Source organism: Lissotriton vulgaris, chromosome 2_1, assembly GCF_964263255.1.
Source record: "Lissotriton vulgaris chromosome 2_1, aLisVul1.2, whole genome shotgun sequence".
NCBI classification, from domain to species: Eukaryota; Metazoa; Chordata; class Amphibia; order Caudata; family Salamandridae; genus Lissotriton; species Lissotriton vulgaris.
In genome coordinates, this window is record NC_141687.1 from 1236882906 (window position 1) to 1236901954 (window position 19049).

Sequence of the window (19049 nt, forward strand, 5' to 3'; positions counted from 1 at the left end):
GGTACACATGTACCCAGGGTATAGGTACCCCAGAGGGCTCCCATGGGATGAAGCATGTATTATGCCACTCATGAGAGGCCATGCAAAAGGAAACTACAGGTCTGCCATTGCAACCTGAAAAGGTGGTGCTTGCACCACTTATGCTAGATATAGGATCACTATATCTATAGGTCACTACACTTAAAACGTATGTCACCCCTCTAGCAGGCCTTGACAATCCTGAAGGCAGGGTGCTGGGTTTTACGTGAGAGGGTGCCTCTGCATGAGCAGAGTCCCTCTACAGCCTTCGGAGCCCATTCTCCTGGGTTGTCCGTGACTCATCCAGACATATAGGTAGAGGTGCATTATAACCTCGCAGTAAATGCTATCTCGAAAACGGCTGATATAAAACATGTTGTGTTTGGTATCAAACACCTTGGAATCATACCTCCACACCGGTAACCAGTGTGGGAGGTATGATTCCACCCTTCTGAAGTGAGCTTCTTGGGGTCACTGGTCTTTCTGGTGCCAATCTGCTCAACCCGGGCAACATAAAATGGTTGCTGCCGAACAGAGACACATTTCTGCCCTCCTGCCAAGCTCAAGCAGGGGAAGGCAGGACAAGAGGTATCCTATCACAGGGAGTTGTGACCACCTCTCAGACAGGATTTATTGTATTGGGGCTTGGTGGGTGCACTTCCAAAGTGCCTGAAAGTCTGCTTCTGGGGCACACTTGGTGTCCCTGTGCATAGTCCAGTTCAAACCAGTTCTGGGAGCCGTTGGCTCCTGCTCTGGCACAAAACTGTTCAAAGGCCATGGAAGTAACCTCCGCTCTGTCCTGACCCTCCCCTAGGAGGGTCCCCTGAATCTGTCCAACCCTCTACCATGGGTACATAAGAGCTTACCTGGCTGTAGGACCTTAGATTTGACATGGACAAGATTCTGATCAAGAAATCACTGAGCTTCGACCCTCTGGACACTCTGGACTTCGACTGGGCCCAACTTAATTTCCTTCTCCAGCCAAAGCATCGTCTGTGCCTGTGCACCATACAGGCTCCGCTCCATGCAGGACCTGTGGAGCATCAAGGACATCTGAAGAATCTCCCTTGGGGTGAAGGAGTCACTCCCCTGCATTCGCAGGCACCGTAACGCAAATGACCAGTCTACTGATCCTGAGCTCCTGCAGACTCCGAAGGCTCCAGCAACACAGGATGTGGGTTCTGATGTTCGTTGAAGTCGAGCTGCTCTCTCACTTCCTCGAGACGAATGGATCCCTCGACCCCTCACAGTCTGGCTTCCGAGCCAACCACAGCACCGAGACAGCCCTCATCGCTGCCACCGACGACATCCGAGCTCTGATGGACAACGGAGACACAGCGGCCCTCATCCTCCTAGACCTCTCCACGGCATTCGACACGGTCTGCCACCGCACCCTAGTGCATCACCTCCGCAACGTCGGAATCCAGGAGAAGGCACTGGATTGGATCATCTCCTTCCTCGACGGAAGAACTCAGAGAGTCCGCCTACCACCGTACAAGTCAGAGGCTACCGAAGTCATCTGCGGCGTCCCCCAAGGATCCTCTCTGAGCCCCACCCTCTTCAACGTCTACATGAGCCCCCTCGCGGCCATCGCACGCCAACACAACCTCAACATAATCTCCTACGCCGACGACACCCAGCTGATCCTGTCCCTGACCAACGACCCCGCCGCCGCCAGAGCCAGTCTGCACGAAGGGATGAAAGATGTAGCCGAGTGGATGACGACCAGCCGCCTGAAACTGAACTCAGACAAGACGGAGGTCCTCATCCTGGGCTCCTCGCCCTCCGCCTGGGACGACTTCTGGTGGCCCCCCGCCCTGGGCACCGCACCCAAACCGACAGACCACGCACGCAACCTGGGCTTCATCCTGGACTCCTCCCTCTCCATGACCAGACAAGTCAACGCCGTCTCCTCGTCGTGCTTCAACATCCTGCGCATGCTACGGAAGATCTTCTGGTGGATCCCCACCGAGACCAGGAAGACAGTCACCCAGGCCCTCGTCACCAGCCGACTGGACTACGGCAACGCCCTCTACGCCGGTACCACCGCCAAGCTCCAGAAGAGACTCCAGCGGATCCAGAACGCCTCAGCCAGACTCATCCTCGACATCCCACGCAACAGCCACATCTCCGGACATCTGAGAGACCTGCACTGGCTCCCCGTCAACAAAAGAATCACCTTCCGTCTCCTCACCCACGCACACAAAGCCCTACACGATCAAGGCCCGAGCTACCTCAACAACCGAATCAACTTCTACGCTCCAAAACGCCACCTCCGATCAGCCAGCCACGCCCTCGCCGCCGTCCCCCGCATCCGAAGAGCGACAACAGGAGGAAGGTCCTTCTCCTACCTGGCCGCCAAGACCTGGAACTCCCTCCCGACCGACCTGCGCCTGACCCAAGACCACCTCTCCTTCAGGAAGAAGCTGAAGACCTGGCTATTCGAGCAGTAACGCCCCCCCCCCCCCCCCCAAGCGCCTTGAGACCCTACGGGTAAGTAGTGCGCTCTATAAATGTCTTTGATTGATTGATTGATTGATCACTGAGTTTGAGGCCAGTATCCCTCATGGGGACAACATATCCTGAACACTTGTGCACCGCATTCTTTTGCAAGTGCATATGCTTGGTGGCAATTCCCAAGTTTGTGCATTGGACCCCGTGTAGTCCTGACCCTGAGCAGTGTTTCCCGCAAAGAACTCAAGCCTCCTCACACCGTGTGCTCCATGGGCTGGTACTTTGTGATCTTGCTTGAGGTCCCCTCGCGACTTCTGGTCATTTGGCCTGCGGGCCATCTTGAATTCTGTTGGGCTTTCCTGGTGGCTCCAGATGTTCCCTGACTCTCCATTGCTTGGTGAGTCCCCTGGACCTTGCTGGCCCACACCTTAACCTGATTGACCTTCCTGCATTGGTTGCTGTTGCCAAGGCTTGTTGGTGCTCCAGCCAGACACTGACCCCTCAGCACTCAACATCCATTGTGGGACAGCTCGAATCGAGTTCCTGGTTGTCCTCAACATCCCCTAATCCTCGTGGCTGCGGAGTCAAGCATCTCTTCTTCGCACTTGAAGCACCCAACATGGGTGGGCATTCGTCTACTAAGCCCCTGGTCACCCAGAAGTGACCCAGACTCAGTCCCCTCTGCTTTCATGTTCCTTCCATCACAAATCCACCCTTGGGTTCCAACGGACACTTTCTTCCTTCCCGGCAGCAGCTCTTCTTTGAAGTCCTCCATTGAAAATGGCAGCTGTTTCCGACACCTCATCAGACTTATGCACCCGGCTTCCCTGGGATAGGTAACTCGGGTACTCTGGTTTCCACGGGTGGTGTGGCTCTCCAACCTCATAAGTTCCAAAGGGTTTCCTCGAAGTCCACAGAGAAGGATCCTTAAACTTTAAAACTTCAGCCACAACTTCCCCATAGAATTGTACAGAGCCTGCGGTTGTGTTACCACACTGCACCCCTCCTCGGTGGGGTCCCTGTTTACTCACCTTGGGTGGTTCCTAGGGGTCCCAGTGATTCAATGTGTTCTAGACTCGGTCTCGACTCCAGTCGTGGTACTTATACCACTATTTTAGTATATGGTTTGGTCTCCCCCCCTGGAGCCCACTGTGTATTGTGCTACTTACAACTGTTTCTTTGCTAAAGTATTGTGTGCTTTGTGTTGCATCCTCGTGTAGAGGATACTAGAGAGTGTTCTATAAACAAATACATATTTTTATAACTACTGTCTGGTTCTCCTTTCATTTAATTGATACTAAAGGTGATATTCTGGTAAAACAGGCTGCTTTACATTCCTTCAAGATTAAGCTTGAAGGCTGCTCTCCACAGCTACCACCAGCACAGCTTTTTAAAGGTTACCTTTTGACCTCATACATCATAAGGGTCGTTTGGACTGGTGCAAGGTGCCCAATTTAATTAGTGAACAGCATATACCAGGCCAACTTCTCACACCGGAAAGACCAGGAATCCCACAAAGCTCACTTCAGAAGGGTGGAATTATACCTCCCACACTGGTTACCGGTGTGGATGTATGATTCCAAGGTGTTTGATACCAAACGCAACGTTTTGTTGCAGCCATTTTCGAGATAGAATTTTACGCGAGCATATAATGCACCTCTAACTATATGTCTGGCTGCGTCACCGACAACCCGAGAGAATGGTCTCTTAAGGTTACAGGGGTGCTCTGCTCATGCAGGGGCACCCTCTCATGTAAAACCCAGCACCCTGCCTTCAGGATTGTCAAGGCCTGCTAGAGGGGTGGCATACATTTTAAGTGTAGTGACCTATAGATATAGTGAACCTATATCTAGCGTAAGTGGTGCAAGTACCACCTCCACAGGCTGCACTGGCAGACCTGTAGTTCCATTTTACATGGCCTGTTAGGCATTGCATAATGCATGCTTCAGCCTATGTGAGGCCTCTGGAGTACCTATGCCCTTGGTACCTGTGTACCATATACTAGGGACTGACAAGGGTACCCCAGTATCCAATCTGGAGTGTACCTAAGTACATGGCATAACATTTTAGTTAGAAAGCAGATAGACTGGGGACCTGATTAGCAGGATCCTAGTCAGACTAGTAAAAAACAGTGTAACATCAAGTAAAAAGTGGGGTTAACTATAAAAAGAAGATCCTACTTTCCTACACCATTGCTTTGCAACAATGGTGTAATTGTTTATCATTTTCACTGTACTTATATTGCTAATCACTTTCATCTCCTTCTGTCTATCAATCATAGCAGCACACATATTTTATACAAGATTCACAATGCTTTACTAAATATTGAAACGCCCCTTTTGTGTATTTCTTGTGTATTTCTCTGGGTAGCACAAGTGACTGACAAAAAATATTCTAGACCTGTTAACATGATTCCTAGGTGAGTTAGGAGTGTCATGTTCTGAGGTTGTCCACTCCATTTGATACCTTCTCAGGTTTAGGGGCACATATGGTGGCACTGTGAGCTGGCAGACCTATAGGCCAACATATTCTGACGGCGTGCATGGAATCAGTCTGGCACAATCTCAACGTTTATGTTGTCCTACAAACACACAGTTACTACTGAGCAAGTTGGAGGCCTAAAATACTGGGTTGTTGAAGATGTTGCTAAAGTATATTCTGTTATTTGTCAATTTGCTTCAAACTAGAAGTCATTCTTTGTCTACTAGGTACACTGACTTTGCATCTGACTGTGTTGGCAGAGTGCAATCATTTCCACTGGCTCAGATAGTCCAGGGCAAAGGCTGGACATACTGATGGCAGATCTATTAATCATCTTTCCCATGATCCAGGTGGAGAAATTTGTAGGAAGAGAGAATCTCCTGCTACATGTCTGACGAACACTGTCCATTTACTTTTAATAGGTGGCTCCACAGTGGAGAGTTGTGAGCCCTGCAGTAGGGGGTTTTTCTGTGCTAGTGCTGGTCTGAGCTCGCCAACAGGAGTCTGTGCTGCCGGATTCTACTGCCCAGCAAACTTCTCTTCCATCAGCCCCATGGCTTTTCTCTGCCCGAAGGTAACATTATGTTAGATTCCATTTTTCCACAACACAGCACAATCTGTACACAAATGTGATCAAATTCCATATGTGATCAATCTTCATAAAGTATCTATGTGTATTGATTGCATGAATATTACTGAATTCTGGTGCCCAAAGATATTCTTTCCCCAAACCCAAATTCCAGGTTATGGGGAGATGAGAGTCTAATCAACACACCTGTATCAGTTGCAGTACATCAATACTGCTGTGTTTCCATGCCAGAAAACTTTCAAATGACCCCCTGCTCCTCCCTCACATAAAACAGGTCACAGACGAATAAATGGAGTGGTTAAGGTGCATTAGTATCTTTCTGGTGGGCAAACTTTAAAACTGCAATTCGTCATTTGTGTTCTACGAGGGCATTGGCCCTAATTTATTTCATGATCAGCTACTCGGGGGGGGGGTCTACAGGCACACTGTGTTGAAATATCTTTGCTGTAATGCTGAAGAGGGAAGCAGGTAAATTGTTAATTTTACTCTCTGCATTCTTCAACTCTGAAGTACTTTTCTTGGAAGGTGTAAGGCTGGGGTGGAATGGGAGTGCAGAACCAGTTACATGACATTCATCCCTTCTCATACATTTATAGAGTGAATTCAATTTTTGAAATGTATTTGGTAGTGCATTGTAGGTGTCTGTTTGATGAGGCAACCTTATTATTCAGATCTATCAATCTGATAGAGACTTCCTAACCTTTGAATATTTCCCAGGCGTTAGACTGGATCCGTACATTTTTCAGCAGTAGCCCTGTGTGCTGGTAAATGGCATTGTTTGGATTTGCATCAGTGGGATCCGGGCCGGATATGATGTGCACAATACCAATATAGATGCGATCCTGGAGCCATACTAAGCCATATACTGGCATGTAGGGCTACTGCTCAAAAACCTTTGCATCCTGTCTGATGTCTAGGGAATATTCTAAGGTAAGGAATCTGCGACTAGATAGAGTCTATAGCAGATCAAGCATTACCAAAGGTAAGTAACTTATTGTTTGGGTACATATTGTACTAAGTTGTTTCCTTATAAAATAGTTTTGCTAAATGTTGAAAAACATATTTATCTATAGTTGAATAGTGGAGCTGGGATATAGACAATAAATTTTCTGCCTCAACGGCTTTTCATGTTACCACATTCAAAGGTACGTAGTTTTACCTTGGAATCCGCAGACCTCAGTTCTTCTAATCCTGTTTGGGAAAAGGCGCAAAAATACATGACAGGGGCTTAAAGAAGTAAAGCAGTGTCCGATCTTCAATTAAGTTTTTAAAAAATAATTTTATGTCAGAAAAAAGACTTCTCTTTATCAGATTTAGAAACATTAAGGCAAGTGACAAAATACAACACAGTCGGCAAATTTCGAACTGCTCAATGAGGTAAGCCAGAGCACTTTTACAACAATAGCATTTCTTCTTGTTGGCAATGGCTCTAGGGGTAATTGCCCTTATGTGAGAAAGCATTTTCCCACAGACACAAAATGGGTAAAACCCTTTTGATATAGCTGACCCAATGTCTCTGAGGGATCTATGGCAATTAATACGTTTATGATGGCTGCCTCGGAATATACAGTTCATTTTGAGTCTGCCATCTTGCTGCCACTGATTCAACTCACCCTTACACCCCCTTCCAATGTTGTACAGTCCGGGAGCGCATTTTCGCAAACACTCATTATTCATTAAAAAAATGTACTCATTTATTGAGAATAGCAAATTTAATTGGTTTCATCGATTGTTTTTCCATCATGCTCAGTTGTCTTTGTCTACTTGGCTACCTTCCTCATGCGTCTTTTATTGTTATATGAATATTGATTCAATTTGACTACCAACTACCAGAAAATCTCTCTTCAATAGTAACTATCATGGTGTCCCCTCTTCTAGTGAGCCTTCCTTCTTAACCAGTTGCCCCACCACCACAGACCCTGACATCCAGCCATTCTTATATATTCCAACATTACCATCCCTACTCTCTTCTTGCTCCTTCATCCCCTCTCTATTTTTCGGGGTTAACCGCATTGTGTGGTCATACCCACAAAAAAAAAATATATATATATATATATATATATATATATAAATTAAAATGTAACTGTTCGTTTGTTCAAAATCTCAAATCTTCGAAAGTTCTTCACCGATTGCTTTGAAATTTGGACACAACGTTGCATTCGAATACGCAAGTGTTTTTATATACACAAAATTGGATTCGAATAAGCACGTGTCGAAAATGCACATGTTTTTAATCGAAAGCACAAATAGACACATACAAATGTTAATGTGCGTTTGATAAACATCCTAAAAATACAAAAGTTCTTCACCGATTGATTTGAAATTTTGGCACAATGTCGAATTCGAATAAGCGTGTGTTTATATATACACAACCAGCCACGGCCGTGGAGTGAGTACTGGTAGGGCAGAAAGGCGGAGAGGGGGAAGGGCAGGGTCGGGGATGCTAAAAACCGGAATATGGATAATTGGAGTTAAGTAAACAATTTAATTAATAAAACGAATTTCGTAGCACGTGCTGCATCGCATTTTGTCAGGATGGCAGACTGGGAAGTGTGTGGAGGGAGGGGGGAGGAGTTGGTTCACTTTGCAACACGAACAGACCCTATCGATTTGGTGGCTGCGCAACAAATAGTTTCAATTCAAATATGCAATACGTAATATTGACACGCCCCAGTGGGCTTGACTGCTCAATTCAAATACATGTGCCTATTGCCAATTTACAATAAAAAAGGCGTCCGTTCGCAATATGAACAAGCTATGACCAGTAGTGAGGCTTGCAGTGAAACATTACCAACAAATATCTATATTGCATCATATCGATGTGTCTTGAACAATAAAGTTACAATTCCATATACAAAGCCCCTACACAGTACCATCACGCCTCAGTGGGCTGCAATACTCTACAGAAAACCATCTGCACAATGTTCATTAATTCTAATAAATTCTACCCAAGTGGGCATCGTGGTCATAGGTTCAATCCGGTGGTCGATTCATTACTGGTCATAGCTTGTTTATATTGCGAACGGACGCCTTTTTATTGTAAATTGGCAATAGGCACATGTATTTGAATTGAGCAGTCAAGCCCACTGGGGCGCGTCAATATTACGTATTGCATATTTGAATTGAAACTTTATTAGGCAAGATATAATGACATAATGCATTGCTGATACCAGTTGATTACTGCAAGCCTCACTGCTGGTCACAGTTTGTTTAAATACAATTTAAATGTATTGGATAACTACGCTAAATAAGTTGTTGCCGTAATATGATAATATGCACACTATATTATGTGAGTTATTTATCAAAACACTATAAAATATGCGGCATTCTATATATTTGTTCATATCGGTTGTGATGTGTAAAAGAGGATTGCATTACATTGAATTAGTATGAGCTTTAAACATTTTGAAAATGGCTTCCATGGTTGACGGCGAATACCACACGAATGGGGTGTTGGTCCTTTGTCTATGATAGGCGGGGATTTAAACAATCACGATGTATCACAATTTTGAAACATGAACAAGGCGAGAGCTGAAATGCGTTGCTTCCTGCAAAAAATTATCTTCATGAGCAGCGTGGTGTGTCCGAGTAATCTGTTGAGAAGCAGAGTGGTGTATTCATATGTTGGGCTGCCGGTAGCCCCAACTCGGACCGCCTGTGAGTTGGCCAGGCATATCCTATAACCGGGACTGGTGATATATATATATATATATATATATATATATATATATATATATGGCGTCCAAAATGCTGCTCGAGCGATCCTCGACCAGGACAACGTTGATGCCGTCGGTAGTAGCAGCCGCTACCTCAATTGTCAGCAGGTACTGGATCCCACCAATTAGGAGGACACAGAGACGGCACACCAGGAGATCTTGCACAAATCCTTTATTGCGCACTCTTTAACCAAGGATGACGCGTTTCGTATATATATATATAATATATATATACCCTACTATATATATATACCCTACTGGCGATAGCCAGTAGGTATATATAGTTAGGACCTAGCTACCATAGGAAATCCACAACATTCTATTGGCAATAACTTTGCCGCCGGTTGAGGAATTTGCGTGTAATTTTCCAAAATTTAGGCCAGCTCCGCTCCGCTCCTTCCCTGAAAGTTTCGGGGGGATTCGTGAAGTGGAGGCTGAGAAAAAAGGGGGGTCCCAAAACGTGTTTTCCCATGTTAATTTCCATAGGACGAATTGACAAGGCTACAGCCCGAACCGCTGAACGGAATTACACCAAACTTTGCAGAATTGTAGGGACTGGTACTCAAATGTGCCTTTGCTATATTTGGTGAAAATTGCTCCAGTGTTTTTTTCGAATATTAACTTAAAAAACACATATATATCTAAAGGCGCGCTCCGAGCGCTCACCGGTACGCGTACCGGGGAGCGCACCCGGCGGGCCACGGAAGTGCGCGAGCGGAAAACTGATTGGCTCTCGGATGTCTGTCAACATTCTAAACAGTCCGGAGAGTCCACCATCTTGTGTCTTGGTAGAATCGAGACACAAGAGGTGAAAATAAAAAGGGGGAATTCATAAAAGGGGGCAGGGTAGAAACCCCCTGGCCCCCTAGGTTTTATCAGGGGGGCCAAGTAGGACCCCGAAGGAGAAAAAAATGAATATATTTTTTTTAAAATTTCGCAGAGTACGCGCTGGGTGCGATGGCATGTACGCGTACCCTGAGCGTACCACGGGAAACCCCCCCCAAAAAATATTTTTGGGCATGGGGGTGCTTGTGGGACCCCCTGAGCAGGCCTAGGGGGTCAGGGTGCTTCTACCCTGCCCCCTTTGCGTGTTTTGCACCTTTGTTTCACTGCTTTCTTTTGCTTGGTTCTACCGAGGCATAAGATGGCTGCCAATACTTCCTGGTTTGGAGTGTTGACAGACAGTGGCAGCCAATCAGCATACCTTTCGCAGGAAAGCGATGCTCATTGGCTGTCAACACTTCTAACCAGGAGGTGTTGGCATTCATCTTGTGCTAGGTAGACCGAGGCAAAAAGAAGCAGAAAAACAAACGTGTAGAATGCAAAAAGGGGGCAGGGTAGAAACAACCTGACCCCCTAGGGCTGCTCAGGTGGTCCCACAAGGATATTAACATATTTAAACATTATCCGCTAATAGAATTAGCATTTAAAAAACCTTGCGAATTCACTGAAAAAACCATAGGTTTCAGGCCTTATATAGTTAGGAATTAGCATTTAAAAAACCTTGGAAATTCACTTAAAAAACCATAGGTTTCAGCCCTTATATAGTTAGGAATTAGCATATAAAAAACCTTTGAAATTCACTGAAAAAACCATAGGTTTCAGGCCCTATATAGTTAGGAATTAGCATTTAAAAAACCTTGGAAATTCACTTAAAAAAACATAGGTTTCAGGCCTTATATAGTTAGGAATTAGCATTAAAAAAAACCTTGCAAATTCACTGAAAAAAACATAGGTTTCAGGCCTTATATAGTTAGGAATTAGCATTTAAAAAACCTTTGAAATTCACTGAAAAAACCATAGGTTTCAGGCCTTATATAGTTAGGAATTAGCTTTTAAAAAACCTTTGAAATTCACTAAAAAAACTATAAGTTTTAGCTGTTTTATAGTTAGCAGGACATTTCACTCATACAAAACCATTGAAATCGCTCCTATATAGTTAGTTGTACTAACTATATTTCGCGCACCCACTATGCACTGCTGATGATGTCACATATTAGATCATTCATGACATGGTCAGTGACATCACTGATGGCATCTCAAATGACATCACTGATGACATTACTGATGACATCATCCACGTGACAATCACATACACCTTTTCATATACTAGTAACATTTTTCATCACTCTTTGTAAAATACAGAGTATCATATTGTCACAGCAATACAAGTATCTAAAAACCTACTCAGTGATTCATAGATGTATACACACATCTAATCACTTACCTGTAGATTCACTCATACATGCTGTCAATGAATAATAGAACACTATCAAAATACTTATACACCTATATCGGCATTAAACAACAGCACACATACTAATCACATATGAAGTCATCCTACTCACTTATGCAAACAATGGATCATACTTACATATTTACTTAACTACACACTTATACAAACACCACTTCATCTATTCATTTAGATAGTAAGTCATACTTACTATATAAGGCCTGAAACCTATGTTTTTTTAAGTGAATATATATATATATATATATATATATATATATATATATATATATATATATATATATATATATATATATATACATATATATATATATATATATATATATATATATATATATATATATATTCACTGAAAAAACCATAGGTTTCACACCAGTTATAGATAGCTGGAAATTTTACTGACATAAAACCATAGAAATTCCAACGTTATAGTTAGTTGGACTCACTATAACAAGTGCGCCTGCAATGCACTGCTGATGACGTCACATATTACATCACTCATGACATCGTCAGTGACATCACTCATGACATCACTGATGACACCAGCCAGTGAATGTGTGTCTTTCTTTAAAATTAATATGTTTAATATTTGTATTTGTAAAGGTTGATGGAAGAATAAATGGTTAAATAAGTGTGTAATTGGACGTTTTTAAAAAAAAAATGATTGGTTAACTGCTTTATTAAGTGTATTTTATTGAATACATATATTAGCGAGTAACTTTTAAATATTGAAATATATGCATCAGTGTTTCACTTTGTGTATAAGTAGCTGCATGGGTTGGTGACTGACTCACTGTTTGTATGTGTTTTGAAGACAGCATATGTGCAGGACTGTATGGGTGGATGAGTGTGTATATGTGTGTGTTAGTGAGTGAATGACTGTCTCACTATTTTGTTTTTTAGTAACAACATATATTTTATTCTAGTGTATGTGAGTTTTGATGTATATAAGTGAGTATATGTGAGAGTAAGAGATTGTAAGAGTTCCTGTTTAAATAAGTATATGTTTATATAAATGATTGTTTAAGAGAGTAAGTATGTGTAAGTTTCCTTAGAAGTAAAGAGGTAGTGTGTGTATAGTTTTATATGCAAATTAATGGATGTTCAATAATTTATTTGCATGTGTGAGTATGTGTGTGAGTAACTTTTGGATGACTGTCGGTGTATAACAGGATGTATAGATGTATCACTACATATTATGAGTGAGTATATGTATGAGTGACTATATAGAACTGTTAGTAAATGAGTGGATGTGTATATAGATGGTGGAATTACTGAATTGGTTGTTGTAACTGGTATGGGTATCTCCATTTTTTTGAAAATGTTCGTTTCTATTTTTGAATATCTATTTCAAGGGTTACATTACACTAAAAGAGGTCTGTCACTCTGTCACAAGGATGGTGTCATAAGTGATGTCATGAGTGATGTCACTGACGATGTCATGAGTGATGTAATATGTGACGTCATCAGCAGTGCATTGCAGGCGCGCTTGTTATAGTGAGTCCAACTAACTATAACGTTGCAATTTCTATGGTTTTATGTCAGTAAAATTTCCAGCTAACTATAACTGGTGTGAAACCTATGGTTTTCAGTGAATTTAATAGGTTTTTTAAATGCTAATTCCTAACTATAACTGGTGTGAAACCTATGGTTTTTTCAGTGAATTTCATAGGTTGTTTAAATGCTAATTCCTAACTATATATAAGGCCTCAAACCTATGAAATGTAATATTTTTTATAATGAATCCTATATTGTATATTTATATAATAATTTTTATTTTTTTATGTTATTATTTTTTTTTTTTTTTTGCCCTGGTGCGCTCCCGGTGCGCGCCCCGGTTTGCGCACTGGAAAGCGCAGTTTTCTGGAGCGCCCCGGGTCGCGCACCGGTGAGCATTCCGTTAGCGCTATTGCCACGAACGAAAACATCGTGACGTATCGCGTAGCAGCGTCCGCGTGAAACGCACGGCGTAAGCGCACCCGGAAGTACTCGAGCGAATACGATCGCGCAACGTAAGCATCTGACGCGCTTACGCGACACGCCCCGTGGTGCTCCCCCGGGCGCGCCTGGGGGCGCATCGCGTAAGTGCGTCGGGTCATGTGACCTGAAAATAACACTTTTTATTGGTGCAGAACAGTTTTGGTTTCCAAATGATGAAAGCCCGGGTCATGTGACCTGAAAATAACACTTTTCATTGGTTCAGGACAGTTTTTTTTCCAAATGATGAAAGCCCCCACCTTTTTTCCTTATTCTGACTTTAACCTTTGACTGAGGAAGACCTGTTTGGAGATATAAAAGAAATATTTTGTACTTTAAAATGGCTACAGTAGCAGCAGCAGCTGGAGCATCTGCACCACCACCACCACCACCACCAAGAGGACCACCACAACATCACATTGGTGGTCAAGAAGAAGAGGAGGAGGAGGAGGAGGAGAAGGGGAGAAGGTGGCTGCCAGAAGACAATACCCCATACGGGCCAAAGCAGCACATTGTATGGGAGTTTTTTTCTATCCCAGAGGTCAAGAAGAAAGTCAATGCGCCCAAGGTGACTTGCCAAATCTGTGGCATTGAACTTTCAAGGGGGAACCCTAACAAAAAATATTCATTTGGTAATAATACCATGATTAGGCACATGCAGCGCAAGCATCCAAACAACTATGCTGCCGCAGAGGTGAGAAAACTGGCCAATAACCCTCCCCAATCTTCGACCAGCACCTCCAAAAGAAAGCAATCCACTCCTTCGGGACCAGAGACAAGGGAGACGATCCCTTGCATACAACCATGGTTTGGTGAATTCAGGATCACATGTATTTTTTGTGGTAAGACCATCTCCTATGGTGAGCAGAGCATAAAGCTCATCCTCCTTGCTGGTGACAACCACAATTTCCCCAAAAAACCCTAATTTTTTCCTGATTTTTTTTGCTCCAGTTGAGCCATTTTCAATTCCCTGTTTCTTGTTTCTCTCCATAAAAATAACAAAAAAAATATAAAATAGTTCATGTAACGGGGTGGTGAGGCTACGTACGGGTGACGAGTGGTGGGCCCCCAGAAATGACCTAGTACACCCTCATTCATTGCAGAATGAGACATGGGGGACGAACCACGACGAACTTGATGAGGAGGAACATGGCTCCTTTAAGTGGGCGTATACGGAGGAGGAGGACTCGCCTTCGGCACACGTCACCGGACCCGGATTGGATATGAAGGAGGAAGTGTATTACTTGGCGTGTGACATCACCACAGGAGAGGCGGCGAGGAGCGGAGACGGAGACGAAGAACCGGTGAGCGAGGAGAAAAACAGAAGACCCGAGGTATTCCTGGAAGCAAGCGGAGGAGAGTCTGAGGGAGAGCCAGGAGGCCAACGACCCTGCGAGCCGCCGTGCCACTCTCCCGGGGGAGGAGCGTGGCTTTCCCAGGTACGGCAGCGTATGGCGGCTTGGGTGGAAAGCAAGCTTGTATGATAGTGTAAATAGCCCCTGTTTGTGTCCTGCGTGTTCCCACCCCTTTTGTTTCACTTTTACCCCGCGTTTATCCCTCACCGTCTTGTACCTTCCCTCCCCACTACACGGACCTAGGTTTGAGTTGCACGTTCACTGGTGACAACTATTCCCTCACATTTCACCGGGTCCCATCGGTGCATAAATACCCCAGCGGACGGCTGAACTAACGGCTCCCTCTCTGTTGGTCTCCTCTTTACATGGGGCACCGGAGCCAAGACCTTGCCTAACCCCAGGACCCTGACCAGACCTCGAAGGCGGCGCTGCGTCCAGGAAAGGAAACGGAAGAACACCAACCGCCAAGACGGATCCCAGCCAGTTCGCAAAAGAGAGACTCACCTTTAGAACCAGGAGAACATTAATGTTAAAAACTAATCGAGGCATTCCAATAAAACCATCCTTAACCCCACGTACCGCTGTTCCAGTCGTTTCTGCACCACAATCAGCTATCTCTAGTGCCCCGGGTCAACAAGCCCAGTCCACAGTGGTGTCAGAAGTGGGATCTACTCCCTCAGAACAGGACTCTATCATGGACCAAGTCATTCAAACCCTAATCGAAGGCCAACAGAAACTGGAGTGGGCTATTGGCCAGCAAATCAGTACTGCGGATGCAGACCGAGCACTGTTCCGCAACACCATGACCCAACAGATGGATAACCTGCAGAAAGTGGTGCAGACCCCAGGGACCGCAGTGTCGGTAGACCGGAGACCCTTCGGGCCCCATCCATCGGGGGTCTCCCTCCAGAAGTACATTATAGGTGAAGACCCGGACGCCTTCTTGGTCAATTTTGAGCGAGCTGCCCGCGCATGTGGGTGGCCAGAAGATAAATGGCCTTTCTTTCTCGCACCCCTGCTGACGGGAGAAGCACTGACAGCATACCAGGTTGCTAACCACTCCGGAACGTCCACCTATGCCGAGATCAAGGGGGTGATACTGGATCACCTCGGTATGGACGCAGAGGCATATAGGCTTAGGTTTCGGAAAGAAAAAGGAATCACAGGGGAAAATCCTAAGACTTTATACTTACGTTTGAAAATGGCTGAGACCGGACAACAGGAGCAAAGAAGAGGTCATGACAAGTATTATACTGGAACAATTCATGGAAGCTCTACCATACGGGACTCAAAGATGGTTGAGGCAACATCCCGGCTTGACCGCAGCCCAAGCGATCGAAATGGCAGCAAACTATACCAGGGCCGCACCTCGGACCTTTCCATGGGAGACGGAGAAGTCATCTAAGACCCCAGTCCCTCCACCCAAGTTGGAAAAAAAGAAGACCGTCTTCGAACCAGTGAAACCAAGGTCCTTCCATCCAGACCTTCCTCCCTTAAGGGGTCCTCAGTGCTTTGAGTGCGGGGAATGGGGCCACATAGCAAGGTTGTGTCCCAGGAGAAAGCCCGCGGAGGAACCCATGGAAGTTGGGTATATCCCTAAGGCAGTTATGTACAGCGCAGAAATGGGACCTTCATACTATGTAAAGGTACGGGTGAACCACACTCCTGTAAAAGCACTCCTGGACTCTGGTTGTAGACAATCCGTAATAAGGGAGAAACTAGTGTACCCCGGTCAGATAGGGCAGGAGGGCGAGGTGCACATACGGTGCGTTCATGGGGACGTCAAAACTTATCCCATAGCGCGCATAACCATTCAACCTATAGGAAGGGAACCCTGCACAGTAAGAGTTGGAGTGGTGGGGTCCTTGCCGGAAGAACTGATTTTAGGGGTGGACAATCCACAATTCCTAGCCCTGTTCAAAGGGGAAATAGACAAACGCCCTGCCGAGGCTTACCTCTCCACCGAGCCATGGGTCATAGACAGGGGGTTTAGGTATGCACAAGCTAACGATCCTACCCTGCTGAATGCGTGGGAGGCCGCACACGTTGCCCTGACTTCTAACTCACCCCAGCGATACCCCCGCTTTAGGATAGACAATGACCTGTTATATAGAGAAGGGAAGGAGGGAGAACCCAGGCAACTAGTGGTACCCCGTGCATTCCGAGAACAGATACTGTTCTATGCCCACACACATTTGACAGCAGGACACAGCGGGGCAGAGAAGACCACCCAAAACATTTTGCGCTTGTTTTTCTGGCCAGGCATCTATAAAGAAACGGAGGCCTATTGTCAGCAATGTGAGGTGTGCCAGAAAAGAAACATGACCAAGCCCCCAGCGCTACCGTTACATCCCCTACCTGTGATTGGCAATCCCTGGGAAAGGGTGGGTATGGACCTCATAGGGCCCTTACCCCGTTCCTCCAGGGGGCATACCTATGCACTAGTGGTGGTGGATTACGCCACCCGTTTCCCGGAGGCCTTTCCCCTAAGCAGCCCCACCACAAAGAATGTGGCAGAAAGGCTTGTAGAACTGTTTTCAAGGGTAGGGTTTCCGAGGGAGATCCTAACGGATCAGGGGACGCCCTTTGTATCACGCATGATGACAGAGGTATGTAAATCACTGGACCTACAACACATCCGCACATCGGCATACCACCCACAAACGGATGGTTTAGTGGAAAGATACAACCGGACCCTGAAATCCACCCTCAAGAAACTGTTGTCATCAGAAAATAAGGAGTGGGACAGAATGCTTCCGTTGGCTCTTTATGTGGTAAGAGCACAGGTCCAGAGTAGCCTTGGATACTCTCCCTTCGAACTGCTGTATGGCCGGCAGCCGAGGTCCTTGCTAGAAATAACCAGGGAAACGTGGGAGAGAGAAGAGGCTAACGAGCAACGGTCCCTTCTAGAATACACCCAGCAGTTGAGGTCACGGTTGGGGAAACTGAGGGATTTGGCCTATTCTAATTTGAAGGCAGCCCAGAGTCACCAAAAACGGTGCTACGATAAAGGCAAAAGATGGAGGACCCTGTCTCTAGGGGACTGGGCATTGGTGTTACTACCTTCCTCCACTCAGAAATTTAGGAGCGAGTGGAAAGGGCCATATCAAGTAATAGAGAAGTTTGGCAACACCACCTACAAGTTACAAATGTCGCCCACCCGTACACAAACCTTTCACATGAATCTACTGAAAAAATGGTTGGGACCGATACCTCGCTCCTCCAATCTAGCCCTCCCTGAAAGCAGTGAAGAATCCACCCTTGCCTTCTTACCAATCAACCCGGAGTTGTCCGACTCGGCGAAACGGGAACTGTTGAATGAGCTCCGCCCTTTTTCTCCCTTGTTTTCGGATACCCCTGGCTGCACCCACCTGGCAGAACATGAAATACGCACCACCCAGGGCGGTATAGTAAAACAAAGGGCATATCGCATACCCGCCGCAAAAAGGGCGGACGTGAGAAGGGAAGTAGCTAGTATGCTAGAGCTTGGTGTCATCAGACCCTCTAAAAGTAATTGGTCATCCCCAATAGTCATGGTGCCCAAACCTGACGGGTCCACCCGTTTTTGCATGGACTTCAGGGCATTGAACGCCATCTCCTCCTTCGATGCGTTCCCCATACCCAGGGTGGACGAATTGATTGAGCGTATAGGGGAAGCCAAATACATAACGACCCTGGACCTGACAAAGGGTTATTGGCAGGTACCCTTAAGGGAGGAGGACCGCCACAAAACTGCATTCGCCACCGAGGAGGGACTATACGAATTCAATGTACTCCCCTTCGGCCTTCACGGTGCACCTGCGACCTTCCAGCGGCTTATGAATACGATACTAGCCCCACATAGCCGCTACAGTTCTGTGTATTTGGATGACATCGTCATCTTCAGCCATACATGGTCAGAGCACCTGGAACATGTATCGCAGGTCATGTCCTCTTTGAGAGACGCCCGATTGCATGTAAACGCCCGAAAATCCAGGGCAGCTTATTCAAGAGTAAAATATCTCGGATTTATGTTGGGGGACGGAGTGATAGCACCCCAAGAGGAGAAGATCAAGGCAATCACAGAAACTCCGTTTCCAACCACCAAAAAGGAACTCAGGGCCTTTTTAGGCCTCATGGGCTATTATAGGCGGTTTTTGAAAAACTTTGCCGAGATTGCCACCCCCTTAACCAATTTGCTTCAAAAAAACGTCAAGAACACCTTACCA

The 19049-nt window shown here is 45.5% G+C and overlaps 1 protein-coding gene across 1 annotated transcript in view; it reads left to right on the plus strand.

Moving 5' to 3' along the window:
- Positions 1–19049, plus strand: part of LOC147732424 (uncharacterized) — a 2559122-nt gene that overhangs the window by 1487416 nt on the left and 1052657 nt on the right. Inside the window, exon 72 of the mRNA XM_086954262.1 lies at positions 5376–5527. Within this exon, the coding sequence (XP_086810388.1) occupies positions 5376–5527 (152 nt within the window). The remainder of the gene's footprint in view (positions 1–5375; positions 5528–19049) is intronic.